The sequence below is a fragment of the Lissotriton helveticus genome, chromosome 4_1 (genome assembly GCF_964261635.1).
Source record: "Lissotriton helveticus chromosome 4_1, aLisHel1.1, whole genome shotgun sequence".
NCBI classification, from domain to species: Eukaryota; Metazoa; Chordata; class Amphibia; order Caudata; family Salamandridae; genus Lissotriton; species Lissotriton helveticus.
This window is the reverse complement of record NC_136063.1, coordinates 288,088,226-288,109,784: the sequence shown is the minus strand read 5'-3', so window position 1 is coordinate 288,109,784 and position 21,559 is coordinate 288,088,226. Positions and strand designations below refer to the sequence as shown.

The 21,559-nt window shown below is 46.7% G+C and overlaps 1 protein-coding gene across 2 annotated transcripts in view; it reads right to left on the bottom strand.

Annotated features, from left to right (window-relative positions):
• Positions 1-20,651: 20,651 nt before the first annotated feature.
• The window catches only part of WASHC5 (WASH complex subunit 5), a 415,933-nt gene continuing 415,025 nt past the window's right edge, over positions 20,652-21,559 (bottom strand). For both annotated transcript variants that reach the window (XM_078686781.1, XM_078686782.1), the window contains one exon: positions 20,652-21,047. In XM_078686781.1, coding sequence (XP_078542907.1) covers positions 20,991-21,047 — 57 coding nt within the window. In that variant the 3' untranslated portion in view covers positions 20,652-20,990. The remainder of the gene's footprint in view (positions 21,048-21,559) is intronic.

The window sequence follows — 21,559 nt, the reverse complement described above, 5'->3', positions numbered from 1 at the left end:
ATCTGTTTTATCCGGCTCTGTTATTTGCAAATGTTTGTTCTTTACCAAGAGCAATAATGCTGCCGATTACATTAGGTAAATTATATTTCAAAATCTTCTATGCATTTCAGGTGCACTGCTCTCCTTCTCAGTAGCCTTGCTTGCTACTATGCCTATTTGTTTTGTATTTTGTGTTCATTTCATTGGCCTGAGAAATTATGTATGAGTGTAGTGTAAAGAACTGCGTAATGCTAGACACTAAGGGTCATATTTTCAATTACCGGCGCATCCCTGCAAAGTAGCAGGGATGCGGCAGTAATTGTGCGCCATGCCACCACCACCCATTGGCCCAAAACGTCACAGAAGCCTTACGCATCTGTGGCGTAAAGGCGGCGCATTGCTGGAATTGCGTGCCAACGATGGCGCAGCTCCAGAAATGCTCTGGGGTGCCCTATCTCCCCAATGCTGCATCAAGCTGTACGTCGGCTTCAAGCAGGCGCAGGGTTTGAGTCACGCATCATTGTCCTAAAAGTGACTGATTGACATCTTGTACATTTCCCTCACCCACTTCTAGGATTCGTTCCTGCGCAGGAACGCCCTCCCTTGCGCCGGAACGCCCCCTGATGGTGCAAGGCTTTACAACGTGATGCATCTCCCATATGCGTTTTTTTAAAATATATACGTCGCACCATGGCGACTCTTTTGTTCTGCCGCTGCGTCACAAAAGTCACGCAACAATGGAGGAAAATGAGCCGCAAGGGACTTCTAAATCAGCCCCAACAGACTGAAGTCCAGTCCTTCCTTTAGACACATGGCTATAAGAAATAGTGGTGGTGGTCGGTGGATTGATAGTTTGAGTATTCACTGATCTGCAAGCAGGATGGACTTTGTCTGTCACTTTGCGTGCTGCGGACTGCTGCCTGCCAGGCCTAGGCAAACCTTTTTAGTAGTCTGTTTATTGAGTTACATAGGAACTTTGAAAGTCAACGGTCCGCAAATCAGGCAATACGATTAACGTAGTATACCACATGAGATAGGTCAATATATCCCGTGGAATAGTTGTCTATCTATTTGCTATTTCTCAAAAATATTTTGTTATAGTTCTTTTGAAATGTTTGATTTGGTTGACAAATCTCATCCATGTTTTCTGGTCTTTCTTTCTTTCATGTTGTACATCAGCTCCCCCCAAGGGCAAGAGGACACAGGAGGAGGGTGCTGTTCAGGAGGATGCAGGCCAGGATCGGGCAGGCGAGGGCTCCTTTGCTGGCCCCAGTAAGTTTTAATTTTAATAAAGAGTACCTATTTTTTCCTAGCGTTCCTCATTCGATTTTTTCTAAATCGTCTTTGATCTTCTTGTAGACTGGATCTAAATTCTTATCCTGCCTCGACTATGACTCCCTGTGGTATTACTAGATTATTCTTATTAGTCTGTGTGTGTAGCTAACTAAGATTGCACATTTGGCAATTCCATTGGACTCCCATTCTAGTCAGCAATAGCTCTATGCACTGAGTGCAGTCCTCTGGGATTGTCCATAATGTCTTTTCAAGTCTTCTAAATGTTTATGCTTTGACAATTGCCAACAATAAAAAGGTGAATGACCACCAAGAAAGAATAAGATACTACTTTACTTTTGTTTTGGATAGGAGGACAATCCATTCTACTACTGTTGCAGGGACAAATCTGCACAAACCGAACTATGAACACTAAATAGTGCATTGTTTATCAATTATAATAGGCGCAGGTAGACTTTCTTTCCACATACCTCAGTGATATCAGACTTTGAAGAACCCCCAATCTCCTTACTGACTAGATAGTGTGGCAGAGTCATTTAGCTCCCTAAGTCACCGATGATTGATCCCCAATGATCATTAGATTATCCTACGCAGGGCAAGAGTACGGAGTCACAGTCAAGAAGTGTCAGAGGCACTCATGCTTGCAAAAATTCCAAAACCTTTAGCTCATCCACTCTAGTCTGGAGGACCAAAAACCACAGAGTCTATTTAAGTTTAAAAGCTTTATTAAAACTAAACACATTTATTAAAATCAACTTTGTCATAAAAGTAACCATTTAACTGAAAATGGAAAAGTGCTTAGTGCTAACGATTAATTGGACACATTTCTTGTGGTCGAGCTGAGCTCTCACCTGGTTTGAACTTGAGCTTGACCCTGATCGTGTTCTTAGAAGTCAAGCTTCTGTTAGGAGAAAAAGTGTTGTGTGTTAAAAATAAAAAGCAAGCATTCATCAGTTTATTTTATTTATTTTATTTTGCGATTTTTAAAGCGCAAACAATTACCCATACGGGTGTCTCGGCGCTACAGAACTCTGAGCTCACTACTAAAGACGAAGGGTTAGGAGGTAGAGAAAAGCCATGTTTTAAGGCTTTTTCGAAATTTAAGAAGCGTAGGTGCAGATTTGATATGGAGTGGGAGAGTGTTCCATAGCTTAGCTGTAGCAGTGGTGAAACATCTATCTCCCCAGGTGGCCTTTCTTGTACGAGGTACATTCAGCAAGAGGGCTGTGGAAGATCGTAACGTCCTGCGTTGTTCCACTGGATGAAGAGCTTCTTTTAGATACTGGGGCCCTGGATGGTTTAGGGTTTTATAGGCTATACATAGGGCCTTAAATTTGATTCTGCTCCTGATTGGAAGCCAGTGGAGCCTTTTGATGTGGTGGGAAGTGGGAGTGAATTTAGGAAGGGAAAGTAAGGTTCTAGCCGCCGCGTTTTGCACGGTCTGCAACTTGTTGAGAACCCCTTCCTGCGCATTCAGAAGGAGTGAGTTGCAGTAGTCTGTTCTTGAAAAGACTAGAGAGCTGATGAGGGTTTTGCCGGCTGATTGAGGTAGGTATGGCAGAAGCTTTTTGATTTTTTTGAGGGTAAAAAAGGCGCAAGATACGACAGCGTTAGCATGATGGTGAAAAGTCAGCTTATTGTCGAAGATGACTCCTAGGTTCCGGACTTTTACCACTGGTTGGGGGGGGGGAGCCCAACTCAGGTGGCCACCACTGTGGGGACCATGCTGGCTGCAAGCTCCCGAATGTCATCACCTCCGTTTTATCGGAGTTAAGTTTGAGGCAGTTTGATGACATCCAGGAGCTTATTGCCTTCATACCTTCCTGAAAGTTGGATGCGACACTGGCTCCATTGTTGTGCACCGATAGCACTAGTTGCGTGTCATCGGCGTACGTGGTAAGGGCTATTCCGTAAGTTTTTATTGCTCTCGCTAAGTCCGATACGTAGATATTAAAGAGCGTCGGACTTAGCGAGGAGCCCTGAGGAACACCACAGGGGAGAGAGAAGGTCTGAGAAGTGAAATTCCCTACCCTGACAGTCTGCGGACGATTGGCAAGGAAAGAGGCAATTAGATCTTTAGCTGTGCCTCCTATGCCCAGCGCCGAGACACGGTCGATCAGTGTGACATGGTCGACCGTGTCAAAAGCTGCAGAGAGATCTAGGAGTATCAGAACAGCTGCCCCTCCTGTATCCATGGTTGTTCTGATTTCGTCCGCAGCTTTCAGAAGAGCTGTTTCCGTCCCGTGTCCTTGTCTAAACCCAAACTGGGTGTCATCCAGCAAGTTGTTGTCGTTAATGAATTTCGAGAGTTGGATATTCATGGACTTCTCGAAAATCTTAGCTGGGAATGGAAGGCAGGCGATGGGTCTGTAGCTTGCAGGGAGGAGAGGGTCCAGAGTAGGTTTTTTCAGTAGTGGCTTAATTATGGCTTCTTTCCAAACTGCAGGGTATATGCCTGTTGAGAACATGGCATTGCAAATGGTAACTAGTGCGGGGGAGATTGCTTCAGGGATGAGATTCAGAACGGAGGGTGGGCAGGGATCCAGAGGGGATCCTGATTTGGTACTAGCTGCCAGGCGTTGGATGAGATTTTGATCTACAGGAGTGAAAGATGAAAAGGTAGGCCGAGTATCCATGTGAGATACCAGTGGAGTGGCATGGGGGGCGGAATGGGAAAAAGTATCAAAAATGGAGCTGACTTTTTCCTTGAAGAAACTGGCCAAGGCATCTGCCAGTAACTGAGTGCCTTCTATGCGGGGCGTAGGGGGATTGGCTAGGGTATTAACTACCCGGAATAATTGTCCTATTGAATTTTTTGCCTGATCGATTTGGGTAGTGAAATAGTTACTTTTCTCGGTGGTTAACAGTCTTTTGTAGGTAGAAAGGGCATTTTTGTAAATAAGTTTGTCTACCATACTATAATTGCGGCGCCAGTGCCTTTCAAGGTTCCTACAGTGTTGTTTTTGCAAGCGTAGGGCTTCCGTAAACCATGGGGCTGATGGTGTTTTCCTGTTCCGGTGTGAACTTTTTGTCGGAGCCAGCTTATTGCATGCCATGTCTAAGTTTTTCAGGTAGTTGGAGGATGCTTTGATAGGATCTTGTTCGTTGGGAATATGGTTATCCTGCATTATCTCGGCTAGTGAGGTTAGATTAATATTTTTCCAGTCTCTGTAGGATGAAGGAGGTGATGAGGTGGAGTTTAGTTTAACAAGGTCTGTTTGAACTGTGAAGCAGATGGCTGAATGGTCAGTCCAGATGAGTGGGATTATTTGAGTAACCTTTACAAGGGAACTGTTGGTGAAAATGCCATCTAATGTATGACCTGCCTGATGAGTGGGGGAAGTTATTAGTTGTTTTAGGCCTGCGGCTGAAAGATCTGTGAGAAGTTGTGTAGTGTCCTTGTTGTTCAAAGTCTCTAGATGAAAATTGAAGTCACCTAATAGGGTAAAATGCGGGGTGTCTGCAGCCGCTTCAATTAGACTGCCTATATTTGCTAAGAACTTGGCTCTTGACCCCGGAGGGCGGTAAATCAGCAAGCCCTTAAAAGAAAATTTAGCCGAGAGGCCAAGTGTAAAAATCATAGACTCGTATTCTGGGCAGGTAAATGTTTTCGTAGTGAGTTTAAAGAGGTCTTTATAAATTATGGCAATGCCACCGCCTCTTTTTTTTGGCCTGTCTAGTCTGCATACATTGTAGTTGGTGGGGGTGGCTTCTGTAAAGTCGGGTCCCGAGGCATCATCTCCCCAAGTCTCGGTAATGAACAGGAGGTCCAGTTTGTGTGCGTCAATAAAGTCAGCTATTTCTAATTTATGTTTGGGGAGAGATCTAGCGTTTATAAGCGCTGCTTGGATCGATAAAGGGCAGTTAGTGGATGAATTTGCCTTAGGTTTTTTGCAAGTGGGACAGCGAATTGGGCCGAAGCTATGGTTGGAGTAGGCTAAGATCGGTGGTTCGTGGGGTTGGTTGGCTGTGTACCTCAATTGTAGTAGGTTGACAGCAGAGAAGGTCAATCTCATCGTGTCAGAGGGTGGCCATGGTATTGAGCCTACATGGGGGTTGGCCGTTGGGCCGTCCTCGGCGCGGACGAGCGCAGACGAGCTTGCCTTATGCGCGCCTTCGGCGCGCATTCGTCGCGCCCGCTGCGCTCGTCCGCTGCGCTTCCGGGAAGGACACATATTTTATAGAGGATGACGACGGCGTTGGGGGGGTGTGGCCGACCGAGGAGGGGCGTGTCTCGTGGCTTCCCTCAGCAGGGTGATGGCGCCAAGAAAACGAGCGTTTTTTGGCTGTAGCAGCGCTCACACAGCTGCTTGTTGGTTTTTTTAAAGAGTGCCAGGAGGTTAGTGCAAATTACAAACACAGTATTTCAATATTAAAAACAAGTAAAATCACGAGGCTGAGCTCCCGGCTTTCCGCCTCAGGAGTGGGCTCCGTTTTGCAATAGTGCGCGCTAGTGGTCAGCGCGACCTATTAGTACCTGTGGGGGGCGTGGCCGACCGAGGGGGGGCGTGTCTCGTGGCTTCCCTCAGCAGGGTGATGGCGCCAAGAAAACGAGCGTTTTTTGGCTGTAGCAGCGCTCACACAGCTGCTTGTTGGTTTTTTTAAAGAGTGCCAGGAGGTTAGTGCAAATTACAAACACAGTATTTCAATATTAAAAACAAGTAAAATCACGAGGCTGAGCTCCCGGCTTTCCGCCTCAGGAGTGGGCTCCGTTTTGCAATAGTGCGCGCTAGTGGTCAGCGCGACCTATTAGTACCTGTGGGGGGCGTGGCCGACCGAGGGGGGGCGTGTCTCGTGGCTTCCCTCAGCAGGGTGATGGCGCCAAGAAAACGAGCGTTTTTTGGCTGTAGCAGCGCTCACACAGCTGCTTGTTGGTTTTTTTAAAGAGTGCCAGGAGGTTAGTGCAAATTACAAACACAGTATTTCAATATTAAAAATAGTTGTGCCAAAAAGTGCAGCAAGACAACAGCCTTCCCTGGAAAAAGGGACATTTTTACTGTAGAGTATACAGTTACAAATTATTACATTGTATTTCGTTTTTTTTAAACTTTCTTTATTCCTCCTAGACCAAATATTATACAGTAGTGAGTGGTGTATTCTAACATTCTAAAAATTTACTTTGTAGGTGGAACATCTGGTGGCGGGGCCAGCGCAGAGGTGGTGGATGAGGAGGACAACACTTCTGGGGAGGAGGCGGTGCGAGTGCCGGACGACACCGATGTGCCTGTGAGGGTTGACACGGTGGTGGCGGGCACAGGTAAGCTATATATTCGAAAAGCGAAAGAAGGGTGTAAGTAAGTGTGGAAGGACGAGAAATTTTATGATGGCTGGCAAAGAAGAATGATATGTGTTTGCTTGGCCACCGAGGTCGCTGGGAAGGAAAGAATATGGTATGGTGCATGGCTGGGTCAATGATGAAGCAAGGATGGGTGGAAGGACAACAGCCTGGGTGGGTGAAACATAAACTGTATGTGTGCATATACTTTGAATGGATGGATGCCTGGAGCATGGTATTATCTGACTCTTAGATAGCACATGTGTATCTAGAGAGAGTAGATTGTCACTGGATGAACTAAGTGTTACCTTGAAGAGCATGTAACACCGCACCCGCACGTCCGTTCCAGTGTAGGGAAGGCAAGGAAAAGAAATTGTAAATTTGTCCAATACTACCATGAATAGTAGCAATAGTTTGTATTGCAACTGCAAGCACAGCATATATCCGGTTATTACGGTGGACACTCCGTACCTCTCTTAATAACTTTAGTTTAGTAGTAGTACGTCATTCATGTGTGGGTGTATCACTGTTCACTCAATAATAAGCAAAGCACCTAAAGTCATCCCATATGTCATCAAATACATCCCATGTGAAGTGATAGATAATCTAATTATTTAGCTTCTTCATTTTCCTTTTCTAGTACTCATTTGCACTGTAGGGTGAAAGGTAAATTAATTAAGCAGTAGCCCTTGTAACCGAGTATTCTCAGTGCCACCCGTAATAGAAAAGTAATAGCTTCACCACCTGCATGTACTGCACCGGTACAGTAACGCAAGTCTGTCTCACTCCTCATGGTGTGCGTCTGTTTTTCTCGGGTGCAAGTTCACTGCGCTGGCATTCTGCCGGCTTGCATAAGATAACGTACCAATTTTCCGAAACAAGAGAGAAGAAGAAGAATAAGACTGGTGTACTGTCATAGTCGACTGTAATGGAAGTCCATAGTGGTCGTAGAATTTGTTCATTAAACTACCACTAATGTTAGAGCAAGGATGCAGAAGTGGGAGGTTAGATAGATACTGTCCTCAATAGTTATGTACTGTGCTTTCAATTTGCTACTTGTACTGTGACACAACTTTCGGCTCAATCACTTTGTGTTATTAATGTTAAGGAGCATTGATTACAGACTATGTCTTTCTTTCTTCATATAGTTGCTCCTTCCAAATCGACATCACGGAGGGAGCAGGCTCGAATGGCCCGGCAACGGAGGCTGGATGCCACTGTCGCGGAATATCGGCGGCTGGTGGCCCTGGAGGAGTCGGAGGACACGCAGTCGACCGGTGCAACCACAACATCCTCGACTGGGACAGCTGCATCCTCCTCCGTGACCCCACGGGCTGCCAGCCAGCGCAGTGCTCCAGCGGTACGGAGCCGGGCTAACAAAGCCAACCGCCACCGCCAAGCAGCAAAAAGACCAGCTGCCCCCCACAGGAGCTGCAAGGCACGCCAGCGCCGCCTAGGAGTGAGAATGTCCTACCTGGAGCAGGAGGTCCATAGGTACAAGAACTTGGTGGAGGGCCTCCGCTTCGAGCATGCCACCCTCCGCAAGGAGTATGATGCCCTGGCCGCAAAATTCACCAGCACCCTCCAGTAGTGGAGTGTCCCTTGCCCTTTTTTTAGAGACTTTTGGGGGGTGGGATTTGGGAGTTGGGTGCTTTTTGGGACTTTTCAAAGACAATCGTTGGGGTTAGGGAGGGTCTTGAGGGAGATTATTTTGGTAGGGCTACATAAATATACTTTTTTAAACTTTATCTGACCATACCTGTTTTTTACTGCTTTTCAGTCTGGTGGGTGGGGGTGTAACAGTAAGTTTGTTTTCCTGAAGAGTCCTAGGACTTTAGTAGTACTACCGTCAATCTCTCGTCTAGTCCTAATACTCCATTATACTACCTCCCACCAAACGCTTATCTTACCTGTAATTTGTGTTAGAAATTAGGGCTAGGCCCAGGGCTGGCTCCACGTGAAATGGGGATTAAGGTTGGCAATCCTGGGCGGATGAAATTTCCTCATTGCGGTGGTACTAGTGGTGTGACACAGTGGCAGTTGCATGCCTATGGAAAAAAAGAAAACGAAACCTGGTTTGTCCTTACTGTAGCATTACAACGGTTATGGTACGCTCGAGAATATAGCAGGTGACAGTACACTAGAACAGTGCCACAATGTAGCCTAACAAATGGTAAAGTATTGCAAGTATAACTAGTACTTGCGTTGAATTTATTTGACATTGGCTTCTACTACTACAAGAAATAGTACTGAAGCTGAGTAAGTCTAGAATATATCCTCGTATTCCTTCACCAGCCTGTTGCTATGACCTTATCCTCCCCAGCAAGTGTGTGGAATTATTGATATCATTTAGTCAGACATCAAGCAAAACCACACAGCCCGGGGGAAGAGGGTTAGGGTTTGGAAAATGGATGGGAATGGGGGTTTCTTTTTGGGTAGGTTTTGTTGAGAGAAGAAAAAAAAAGCACAGCATGGACAAACAATAATTGAAGATAAAGAAATCTTTGGGTACAAACTAAAGCTAACCACATGCAGTCACACTCATAGAAGAAAACAATGGATACTGTATCTGTACTCTGTATGTTGTTGGAGTTGTCCTGTTGAATTTGGTAAGTAAGTTGCATGCAGCAAACAATTCCTCTTATTAGCGGCACTCCTCCATTCCAGCTGACGCTTCGTCCATCAATGTTGGTGACCACTGACAGAAGACACCCTGTCCACTGCCTGCCTGGAGGATGTTGACTGAAACCAGGCCTGTAATTATTGAACGGAAAACAGGAAGTGCTATTACAATACCACTGATAAATAAATATAAGGTATGTACGCTGTGTGGTGCAAAAAGTCACACTTTGATTTCCCTAATAGACAGTACAATATTTTTGAAATTGCGTACTCTGTCTGAGTCACCTTTTTAAGGATAAATAAGTATGGCCAAAATATTATAGCGGATCTTTCCCCTCAAGGTAGGTGTACTGTAAACTGTGTTTTAGAACAAAATTTGACCTTCCCAGCAATGCTCCCACCAAGACCCTTACTAAAGCCAGTCGCAAATGTAGAAGACCCCCAATCAGATCTCAAAAAACGAGGCCTAGCAGAAAAATGGTGACAAAACGTACTTTAAAAGTAAAAGTAGGCCCAAATACACCCTTACCTACCGTGGATTGTATTCAAACAACTTGCAAGCAAGCAAAAGTATCCATAGCCAGCATCGCTCCAAGAGTGCTCTAAAACCCCAGAACTGAGTTGCAATAGAACACCCCGAAACACATGCAATCCTGCTGCTAGGGCTAACCCTAACGAACCCTAAGTTACAAAAAGTGCCAAAAGGTTTTGCCTTATGGATTTTGTCCAAAACACTTCTATCCGGTATTAGATCTTCCCAGGAATGCCCCAAGACCCGCCAACCCACCCGCAAAAAAGCACGCGACAACACCGCCAAACAGCCAAAAAGCTAAATCTCATACTTACAATATCTCTCGGCCTTCGGTCCAAACGCGCTGTGCAGCTAGGTCATCATCATCATAACTCCTGTTTTCCACCACGGATTTCCTGAAAAGCAAATGCAATCAAGATTAGACTGTCGCAGCAGTGCTTCGACAGAGACCCCGCAACCCACCCACAAACACCAGGAAGCCCCCCAAAACGCTACATTGAGCAAGATGTCAGAAGAAATAGCAAAAAAAAGGCTTTTCCTTATGGATTTTATCCAAAACACTTCTATCCGGTATTAGACCTTCCCAGGAATGCCCCAAGACCCGCCAACCCACCCGCAAAAAAGCACGCGACAACACCCCCAAACAGCCAAAAAGCAAAATCTCATACTTACAATATCTCTCGGCCTTCGGTCCAAACGCGCTGTGCAGCTAGGTCATCATCATAATAACTCCTGTTTTCCACCACGGATTTCCTGAAAAGCAAATGCAATCAAGATTAGACTGTCGCAGCAGTGCTCCCAGACCCCAAAACTCACCCACAAACACCCGGAACCCCGCCAATGAGCACCTCAAAGGCAAGCAAGTCAGCAAAAACGGCAAGAAATTTCCGCCTCATATTTGGTCCTAAACACTTTTATCCGTTATTAGAACTTCACAGCAATGGGCCCAGAGCCGTCAACTCACCCGCAAAGAAGTAGAACACCCCCACAAGTGCTGAGTCTTTCTTCATTGGGTGTAATCCAGCCCTCTGCTTTGAGGGAAATAGGAGGAGGAGGATGATAGAGGAGCATGTTCTTCTGAACTTGTGAACCTGAGGAATGTAGACTGCGGCACCTTCAAATCAATAAGCAAACAAGTGAAGACAGTTCTGCTGATGGCCTTGTTTTTGGGATTAGGTGATTAAAGTTTGAATTAAATTAACTGTGCAAAACAAAGAAAGACAGACACACAGGAATAAAAGTGAATAAGGACGAAAAAGAAAGTTATTGATTCATTGTCTCATTTTCAGGGCTCGGTGTCAGGGAATAAGAAGAAGATTTCGTCATCATACTCTGCGAATTCAGGCAGGATGGGGTCAGTGTCACCGAACAGAGAACAAATCCCCTCATCTACGTTGCCGTCCTCCTCGTCTTCATGCGGCGTGCTTTCTCGTACTTTGTAATCTGGTGGTATGAGGTGCTGATTCATCTTGATCATTGTCAGCCGCTCCACATTTTTGGGCGAGAGGCGGCTCCGTTTGGGAGTTACAATGCCACCAGCAGCACTGAAAACACGTTCAGAAGACACACTTGCGAGTGGGCAAGACAAATAGTTTATAGCCAGGTTGGAGAGCTGTGGCCACAATTGTTTTTCCCATGCCAATACTGCAATGGCTCATCGTTAAGAAAGACCTCTGTTGAGTCATTCAGATAGTCCTGCACCATCGACTCAAGGTCCCCAACGGTTCCTCCACTTTGCTTACTTTTTGCTGTGCCTGTGACATTTTTTCGAGAACCATACCCAAGCAAAGTTAGCCAATCCTCTACAGCAGCCACTGTTACTGTTGTGTGTGGTGCAGATGATCCGGTTGCCGGTGCCTTTAACGGCTGAGAGGTCACTTGTGCCACAGCCACAGGTGCAGAAGTGGATTCTTTTGACTGGGGATGGCCTGCTGATGCTGATGCTGATGTACTGCCTTCTCCTTCAATATCCTGCCGTTCTTTTTCAAACCTCTTGGCTGACCAGCCTAGCCAACGTTTGTACTTTTTAACATCTTCATCAGCAAAAGGAAAGAATGCTTGGCCTGCCAGCGCCTTTTTGTAGCGTGGATCCAGAATAGTAGCACAAATGTAATGCTGTTCTGAGTTGATCTTTTTAAGACGTTCATCACCACGTAGGCGCTCTAATAATTTCTCCGACAAAAGAAAAGGGTCTTTGTTTTTTTCATCTTTTTCTAACTCAGAAGACACCGCCTTCAGTTGGTGCTCCAGCATGCACAACAATGGGATAGCTTGTCCCAAATTACAGTCCTCCTGGCTGACTGCACGCGTGAAGAACTCAAAAGGACGAAGCATGTCTGTCCGGCTTTTAACTATGTCCCATTGCGCCGCACCCATCCGCAGGTCCTTCTGAGCTGTACCCTCTGTTAAGAAATAGTGATCGAGTACCGTATACTGCTCATACAGACGCTCAAGCATGTAGAAGGTTGAGTTCCAACGTGTTGCCACCTCCTGGATGAGTGCTTTCACTGGCATTCGACGTTCAAGTAGCAGCCTCCTCAGATGCTTCCGGGCCTTAAAAGAATGGCTGAAATGGTTGCACATTTTGCGGCAGGTGGCCATTACCTCGAACGCTGTACTGTCTCTATCACTCAAGAATTTTTGAACTACCAGGTTGATACAGTGCGCCAAACACGGCACTCTGAAATATGCACCCATCGCCATGGCCTTAACTACATTGGCGCCATTATCCGTGGAAACATAACCAATCTGGCGTTTTTTTGGGGACAGCCAGTGAAAGACCTTTTTGTTAAACTCGTCCAAAATGTTTTCTGCTGTGTGACTTTTCTCCAAGCCAAACATGGCTAGTGTTGCATGTTTCCGAGCAGCTTTAAAAACTTGGTCCGGGTCAACACCTGCGTTTAGCTTTGCTTTAACACCTGAAAAAGAGACCCAGTGTGCAGTGATGCACATGTAATCAGCGCCTGCGCCACTGGTCCACATGTCTGTTGTCAGATGTATAGTGTGAACAGCACTCTTCTGCAAAGCTGCCCCAATCGCCTCCAGCACATCTTCATGTAGTGCTGGAACCGCAACTCTGGCAAAATAGAACCGGCTAGGAACCTTCCATTTAGGGCAGAGCGTTGCCACTAATTCTAGAAAACCTACCGCTTCTACAAAAGAAAAAGGGAGAAGGTCCACAGCTAGCATTTTAGCCAGCTTAGTGTTATACAGACGCGTCAGTGGGTGGTTGCGTTCATATGGCGCGTCTGAAGAAAACATGGTTCTAATGTTGCCCTGGACCAAGCATTTACGGGATAATGACTTTGTTGACCCAATTATGCTCGCTGGTGAACTTTTGCGCGTTGGTGTCTCACTCGCTCCAACACTCTTAGTGTGCCTCACAAGGGTTGTGCTGCTGACAGGGGTACTGGGTGTAAGTGAAGTGTTTGACACGTCTTCTTCCTCCTCGTCATCATCAGATGCAACATCAACGTTTTCTTGACTTCCAATTCGGGCTTCCTTGATCGCATCTAGGTGAGCAAACCATTGGACAGTGTGCTGTCTCTCAAGATGACCTCTCTGGCCTCCGGTACCATAGTTGGTACCTGACTTACCACGACTAACTGCAAGCTTACAAAGGGTACAAATGGCGAACTTTTCCCTTTTTGGGCAAACAGTAAAGAAGTCCCAATCTGGGGACTTGAAGTATCTGTGGGGCCTGGAGGAGGCGGCGATACTGGTGGTGGTGGTCATGCTGCTAATGCCAGATGAAGTGGAGGATCTGGATTGCCCAACTTTTGTACGTTGTGCACTTTCACCGCCACTAATTAAGGTCGAGGTTGATGGAGGTCCCTTCTTGTGAGAAAGAAATATGGAAGCGGTACGAGTTGGTGTACTTAACTCCAATGATTGTGGTGTTTCCACTGCCTCCTCGTCGACAACATCATCATCATCACGCTCAGCAGCTTTTCGGGCTAGGGTCAAAATGTCTGTTTGCTGCATGCCCGCTGGGGCTGCAGTGACCTTTATGATGACTGGGTCGTCGTTGTCAGAGTCTTCATCAGCAGCAGTATCCGCCACTTCTTGTTGAGCCTCATCATTACACTCCATAACTCTGAGACTTTGGACGAGCTTCCTTTTACGCTTAACTACCTTTGTCAGATCATGTGCCTCACTCTCAGACGGCAGTGGTGCTGGTTCCCAATTTTGATCCGTATCATCAGAAGGAGGTGTGCTTGAAGAAGATGTAGACACCACCCTTGATCTCTTCCTTGCTAGGGGTGTGGAAGACAATGAATGATCATCAGGAGGAGTGTCTTCCTCAAATGATACCTCGCCTTGATTGTCGATTTCCTGATGTGCCCCTACTTCGGGAGGAACAACTATTGTGGGCACTTGTGACCCTCCATGCACCTCTGCTTGCGCATCTCCTTGCGCTGCCTCTCCTTCCACATGTACTTGGGCTTGTACTTGCACATGTGGTTTTTGTTGCGGCTGTGGTTGTTCAACACTCGTCAGATGAGTTACAACAACCTGTGTTGATTGAGGGACATTGCTGCTACTTTCTTGCGATGAGCCAACATCACTGGTCGATGGTGATTGAACAACTAGACTAAGTGCCTCTGCAGCACTGAAGGGCTTGGACTTAAGTTGGCGTGGTGGTGGTGGTGGCACTGAGCCCAATGGAGCGGGGGTGCTGCTCCCAGCTTGGTCCCCAGCAGATCCCGCTGCTGCTGCAGGCATACTTTTTTTTTTACTCCCAAAAAAAGGGGCGGCCGGCACACCAGTCTCCTTGGTAACTTGCTTCTTCTGCTCCTTACTGGCAACTTTCTTGCTAGAGGAGCTACGGGTAACTTTTTTTGGGGCCATCTTCTTCAGAACAGCAGGCAGCAGTTGCACGAGTTGCAGAGTTGTCTGTGTCCAGACGTGACGTCGCGTGACGTTATGCTGCACACACACACCGCTGCAGGACTTCTTCCTGGCACTGGTGGTTCTCTAGAGTCTTGTGCACCTAAAAGCAATGGAAGACAGAGGAACATCAGTTCAGTTATACACCCCAAAAAATGGAAAAACACAGAAAAATAAGCACAATCCCATGCGATCCATGATGTTTACATTCAAGACACCACACAGAAAGACTAGGCCCATGCAACACTGAGTCACTACCCCTGGGGATAATGGATGAAAAGTAGGCTAAATAAGTGCAGGCCTCAGACACTGCCTCTCTTCAAAATGGCCCCTTGCACCCCAAGCACATGTTGCCTGTACCAGCCAGCACTCAAGATGGCCACCCCCACCACCCACATGGCCAGTCCACATCAACAGTACACCCCAAAAAAAACAGAAAAACACCCGACAATCACCACAATCCAATGCCATCCAGGATGTTTACATTAAAGAGAGTGAGACCCCACAGGCACACTCAGTCCATGCACCACTACCCCTGGGCAAAAGGCCACACCAGCAGCCCCAAAAAAACGACAAAAAACAATAAAATCAGCACAATCCCAGCCCATCCATGGCCTCAATGGTGTTTAAATTCAAGAAGACACCCCACAGAAAGACTAGGCCCATGCAACACTCACTACCCCTGGGCATAATGGATGAAAAGTAGGCAAAATAAGTGCAGGCCTCAGACACTGCCTCTCTTCAAAATGGCCCCCCCTTACACCCCAAGCCAGTCCACATCAACAGTACACCCCAAAAAAACAGAAAAACACCCACAAATCACCACAATCCAATGCCATCCAGGATGTTTACATTATAGAGAGTGAGACCACACTACAGGCACACTCAGTCCATGCACCACTACCCCTGGGCAAAAGGCCACACCAGCAGCCCCAAAAAAAAGACAAAAACCACAAAAAACAGCACAATCCCAGCCCATCCATGGCCTCAATGGTGTTTAAATTCAAGAGGACACCCCACAGAAAGACTAGGCCCGTGCAACACTCACCACCCCTGGGCAAAGGGCCCCACCAGCAGCCCCAAAAAAACGACAAAAAACAATAAAATCAGCACAATCCCAGCCCATCCATGGCCTCAATGGTGTTTAAATTCAAGAAGACACCCCTCAGAAAGACTAGGCCCATGCAACACTCACTCCCCTCAGAAAGACTAGGCCCATGCAACACTCACTACCCCTGGGCATAATGGATGAAAAGTAGGCAAAATAAGTGCAGGCCTCAGACACTGCCTCTCTTCAAAATGGCCCCTTGCACCCCAAGCACATATTGCCTGTACCAGCCAGCACTCAAGATGGCCACCACCACCACCCACATGGCCAGTCCACATCAACAGTACACCCCCAAAAAACAGAAAAACAGCCAAAAATCACCACAATCCAATGCCATCCATGATGTTTACATTAAAGAGAGTGAGACCACACCACAGGCACACTCAGTCCATGCACCACCACCCCTGGGCAAAAGGCCCCACCAGCAGCCCCCAAAAAACGACAAAAACAACAAAAATAAGCACAATCCCAGCCCATCCATGGCCCCAATGGTGTTTAAATTCAACAAAACAGTTGTATCATGCACCCATAACCAACCCTGGTCCTACTGGATACTGTGGCTACCCACAATATAATTTATTTAATGTTCTGAAAAAGTTCCAAAATTGTAGTTGCAGCAACTGTAATGCCCCAAACAAACTTACTTGTGAAAGTTGATTTCTAATCCAAAAGTGATCCAAAGAAAGTCAAAAAGGCCTCAAATCCAAACATCCAGCAGCACCCACAAAAAGTAATCCTTCCAGCTCCAGATCCAAATGAAAGTGACCAGGAGATGGACAAAGCACTGGGAGGAGCCTGCTGGACAGGAACAGGAAGTTGGAGACTGTGGGGCACTTCCTTCCCTCCCCCCCCCCCAAAAATGGACTCCTTGCAAAAAAAAGGCCATGCAAATGTCAACCTGAGGAGTGATTCTGATAAAAATCATCATTTTCTGAAGGTTTATCCTGTTTGCTGGTGGATTTCTTGTGCAGAATTGCAAAATCTCTATTTCGCGAGTGCGAGATTGTTCCTTTCCGCCGCAACTACGTGTTCGCAATTGCGAACTCTCGCGAGGTGTGCTGTGCAAGGTGGCAAGCCGCGATTACGTATTCGCGGGCGCCAAACTCCCGCGGGATCACGCAGCAAGATCCAAAATGGCGCAGCACTCGCAAAATATGATCGAGAAAAACAACTCGGCAAACGCTTAATGACGGAAAGTGAACGCCGTGCACCACGCCGCAACCAAGCAAAAAATCCGCCGCGAGCGGATTCACGGATTTTTGACAAATTCGCGAGAGTTCGCGGATTGCGAATTTGCCAAAAATCCGAAAAATCCACGAGCGGAGCGGATTTTACGCCCATGCTTACCTGCAACTGCAGGGCTCCCATAAATTTGGTAGTATCTGTAGCCTTTTTAATTTTTTCAAGTGATACATCTACGTTAGGTCCGAATAGGTGTTGCTCCTCAAAGGGTTGATTAAGAATGGCACTTTGTACTTCAGGTTTGAACCCGGATATGCGTAGCCAGGCATGTCTACGTAATAAGACGCTGGTGTTAACTGCCCTAGAGGCAGTATCAGCTGCATCCAGTGCACACCGAATAGAGGTGTTTGTAATGTTTTTCCCCTCTTGGATAAGTTCATTTGCTCTATCCTTGTACTTATCAGGGAGGTGTCTCATTAATGATTCTAATTAGTCATAATGTGCCCTGTCATATCTGGCTAATAATGCCTGTGTATTGGCGATACGCCACATGTTTGCTGCTTGAGACGCATTTCTTTTCCCTGATGCGTCAAGTAGCTTAGACTCTTTATCTTGTGGTGGAGCTTCACCTGATGTTTGTGAGCTTGCTCTCTTGGGTGCATTGGAAACTACAAGTGAGTCTAGTGGTACAGGACCTTTAATATATGCTGGGTCTGAGGGAGCAGCTTTATATTTTTTCTCTATGCGAGCGTTATTGACCCGAGTTCTGACTGGGTCTTTGAAGACTTCAGAAGCATGCTTAATCACTCCTTTAAGCATTGGTAAAATGGATGAGGAACTTTGTGCACTATCAAAAGGTATCCATTAAGAAGTCTTCATCTACAGGGTCTGTATGCATGTCTACCCCATGATATTGCGCAACCCTGTGAATTAATTGATTGAAACCCATAGTGTCTTCTGGTGAGGAAGGCCTTGAGGGGTATATGTCATCCTGAGGGACATTTGGGACATCTGGGGTGTTAAAATCATCCCACGGGTCAGGTGATCCTGAAGGAGTAGCTGGATCAGGCATGTTACCCCCCATGTCATCAGAGCTATCATCCCTGTTGTCATCGTCTGGTATGATAGAGGATGCTGGGGAATGTTGTCGTATGGGAGGATGTGGTGATGGTACAGGTGAAAGAGAAGGGGAAGGCAGTCTTAAGAGAGAGGTAGCCATGTCCTTCTTCTTGGAATGCGGAGCTGGAGCTGGTGTGTCCAGTGGTCGCTTTTTTGAAGCCAAAATCAGCTGTCCAGTGATTGGATCTTTAGCTAGAGTCTTTTGAGCAGGGTCTGGATAAAGTAAGTCCTCTGCAGGAGGCCGATCTTTTGGTGCGGAGGAAGGTTTTGGCACGGAAGCGGTTTGTTTTGGTTTTTTGGCAATGTCTTTAACCGGAGAAGCAGGAGTCTTTTTCGTCTCCAAAGCTTTTTTCGGTTCCGAGGGTTTTTTCGGCTCCAGTATGTTTTTTGGATCCGATGGTTTTTTCGGTTCCGGTGGTTTATTCGAATCCGAAGCGGGTTTGCTTGGTTCCGACCTGGGATTCGGTGCCGAAGGAGTAGTGGTATGTTTCGGCGCCGATGGTATGGATGTCGGCGTGGCCGGTGAAGTTGTCTTTTTCGGTGCCGGTAAGTGTGCGCCGGCACCGTGCGAAGGCCGACTCGATCCCGAGTCGCCTGAAGGCTTGATTAGCTTCTTAGCCGGGCCCGAAGGTGGGGCAGTAGAAGCAGTGTGTCGGTGTGCACCTGAGCCCGAGGGTGCGGGTGTGACAGGGGCCTTCTTTGGGTGTGTCGAGGAAGGGTCGGGGTCGACAGTCTTACTTACGACCCGCTGTGCTGGAGTGATGTCCTCGACTTCGGAATCTTCTGCCTCGGAATTGCTGTCGACGTCGTGTTGTTCTGGAACGTTGACGCCTTCCTCGAAGATGTCGTCCGGAATCGAAGCTGAAGATCGAGTCATAGTTCGCCTCGCTCTTCGGTCCCGGATAGTCTTCTTGGAGCAGAAAGAGGCACATGTGGAACAGTCTCTGGCCTCGTGCTCCGAGGAGAGGCAAAGGTTACACACTTCGTGAAGGTCGGTGTGGGGAAACTTCGACCCACATTGAGGACACTTTTTAAATGGCGTCCTTTCAATGAGCTGGAGTCGAGGCCTAGTTAGAGCCGAAGGCCATCGACGACGACCGGAATCTAAGTTTTCGGTGTTAAAGAGAAGTGTCAACTGGAAAAGCGTTAAAAACTTAATTTCTGTAAGTTGGTGAGGAATGCGCGCCAAAGTAAATCAGTTCCAACACGGAGCGCTGGAAACACATCCAAGCCCGGTGGCGGAAAAAAACAATCTGGGGATGGAGCCGATGCCCATGCGCAGTATCATCCAAAGGAGGAGTCACCTATCCTGTGACTTCCAAAGACTTTTCTACAACAAAACAAATTGCAAACATCCGGGCCCAACACTAGGTGGCCATCTATGCATAGTGTGTAATCTGCAGCTCATATGCCTCGAACATCACATTTTAGATTTTATTTTCACTTTTTTTGTAAATCGCTGTTTCCAAGCATAAAGGAATAGTGTTTGTATTAATGCCTTTTTTGTCTTGATGAGACCTTTTATTTAAAAATAATCAAAACAGAGTGTCTCCATCAACCTGCTGTGACCTTGCTAAACCAGAATTCAGACATGAAAGGGGAAACGGTGGTCAGTTGCTTCAGCAGTTCAAGAGTTCCAAAAGCTGGAGGTGTTGATGTTAAAAATATACTGCAGGGACGCCCAATCGAAAGGACCCCTACGATAGCTTTGCTGGGACTAGTGGAGGAACTGGGAGGCCCCTGTTCGGAGCAACTCTTCATAGGTGTGGCCTGCCTAGAGGCTAGAAGAGACACAGTGTTTATGTGGAAGAAGCCTACACGGCCCTAGGGTCAACGTGGCGCGCTGGAGTGGACTGGTGTGCACAGCAAAAAAAACATATGAGGCTCGTGGATGTCCTCAGAAGCATGAAAAGGTTGGGGGAAATGGTGGGATTACCATGGACTATCCATGTGGGTGGGTTGGCCCTTGCATGGGTCGTTATCAATGTTCATGCAGATCTGAACAGACATAGTTTTACATTTTCCTCCTGTACAATATTTGTAATGTATGGATGATGCTCGTTGTATCTCTAAACAAAATTAAGTTGATTATAAAAAAAACATACCGCAGGGTTCACGTTACAAGTGTAACAATACACAGAATGCATGAGAATAGGCAAGGTACCATGAGTCCGCTAACAACAATACTACTTTATCGGTCTCCCCAGTGCTTGAGGCGAAGGGTCGACCTCTAAATAATTGAGGTTGTACCCCCATCTAACCACGTCGCCAACAACTTGTGTCCTGAGTTCATCTATAAGCGTGTCCACCATGTACCAGTCCAGACCTGGAAGTCGTGTGTCCGGCCTCACCCTTGTGCTCCCCTCACACCACTCTACGGACCGGAACACTCACATATCCTCACTCTGGGTTGCCCATTGTGTGGTGTGGCCGCCTCTGCTATGGAAATATTCATCTAACGTGAACCGTAATCACCCCTTTGATAAGCAATAAACAGAAACCGTGGCATCAGCGGTTTACTTCTAGATGTGAAACTTTAAGATCAGCCACCTCCCTGCACAATGCCCTTCTTCCACTTGCCACCTTAAAAGATGCTTTCCGTGATGTGGCTGCAGCATTATTTTCAGATTGTAAAAGAAAATGAGCATGGCTTATTTTGTCACAGTTTTATTATTATAGAAAAGCTCAACTTTCACAAATATTTTTATGTCAGAAAACTAAATGCATCTGTTTGCAAAATCTGTACAAACTGAATTCCGTATGTCCGTTAGTATATGTGGAGACAGAAACAGCGTGACTACTGTACATTCTCTAGTGCATGTTCCTCATGTGGTCTGCAGTTCTGTGATCTCATCATGGACAGGCGCTGTGAGATGGCGTCACTGAAAGGGGAGTCTTGAGCACTGGGTGTGGACACGTGCGACAGCACAGCCCAGCCGGGCGTTAAGTGCCCTCGAAGGGTAGGATTCCAAAACGTAGTGCTGGTTTGACTACAGAATTGTCCGGAATTCGTCGACAATAAAATTAGGCACGTGCGCTTCAATAACCTGTAATGAAAACACACTGGTTAGAAGGTGGCTTCAGAAACAACAGATCCCCTACACCAGGGCCAGATTGGCCATAGCGGGCACTGGGCGTTTTCCCGGTGAGCTGCCAGGGTGGGGGCCGGTTTGGGCCCCCGTGGGACCATTTTTGTTACCGGGGGCTTGCAATATCGGCCCCTGTAACAAAATCAGCCGAAACTGGCCCTGGCAAACAGCTCAGCCCCAGGTCGTACATTTTTATTTTTAGCTGCAACACAGGTAAAAATGTATGTTCAGATAAAATACATAAAATATAAAACATACATATGCCAGATAAAACACGTAATAAAAATGTAGCATAAAAACTAATTTAGCTAGCCCATTGTGCGACTAGATAGATCATTAGCATTAGATGTTGCTGCCCAAGAAGCTTTTTTGTCTAATCCTCCACATGGCAGGCAAAAACTGTGAGACCACAAAGATTATGCATTGGCTAGCATCAGTTTTTAAATTTCTCAGAGCCGCTCTAAGTATCC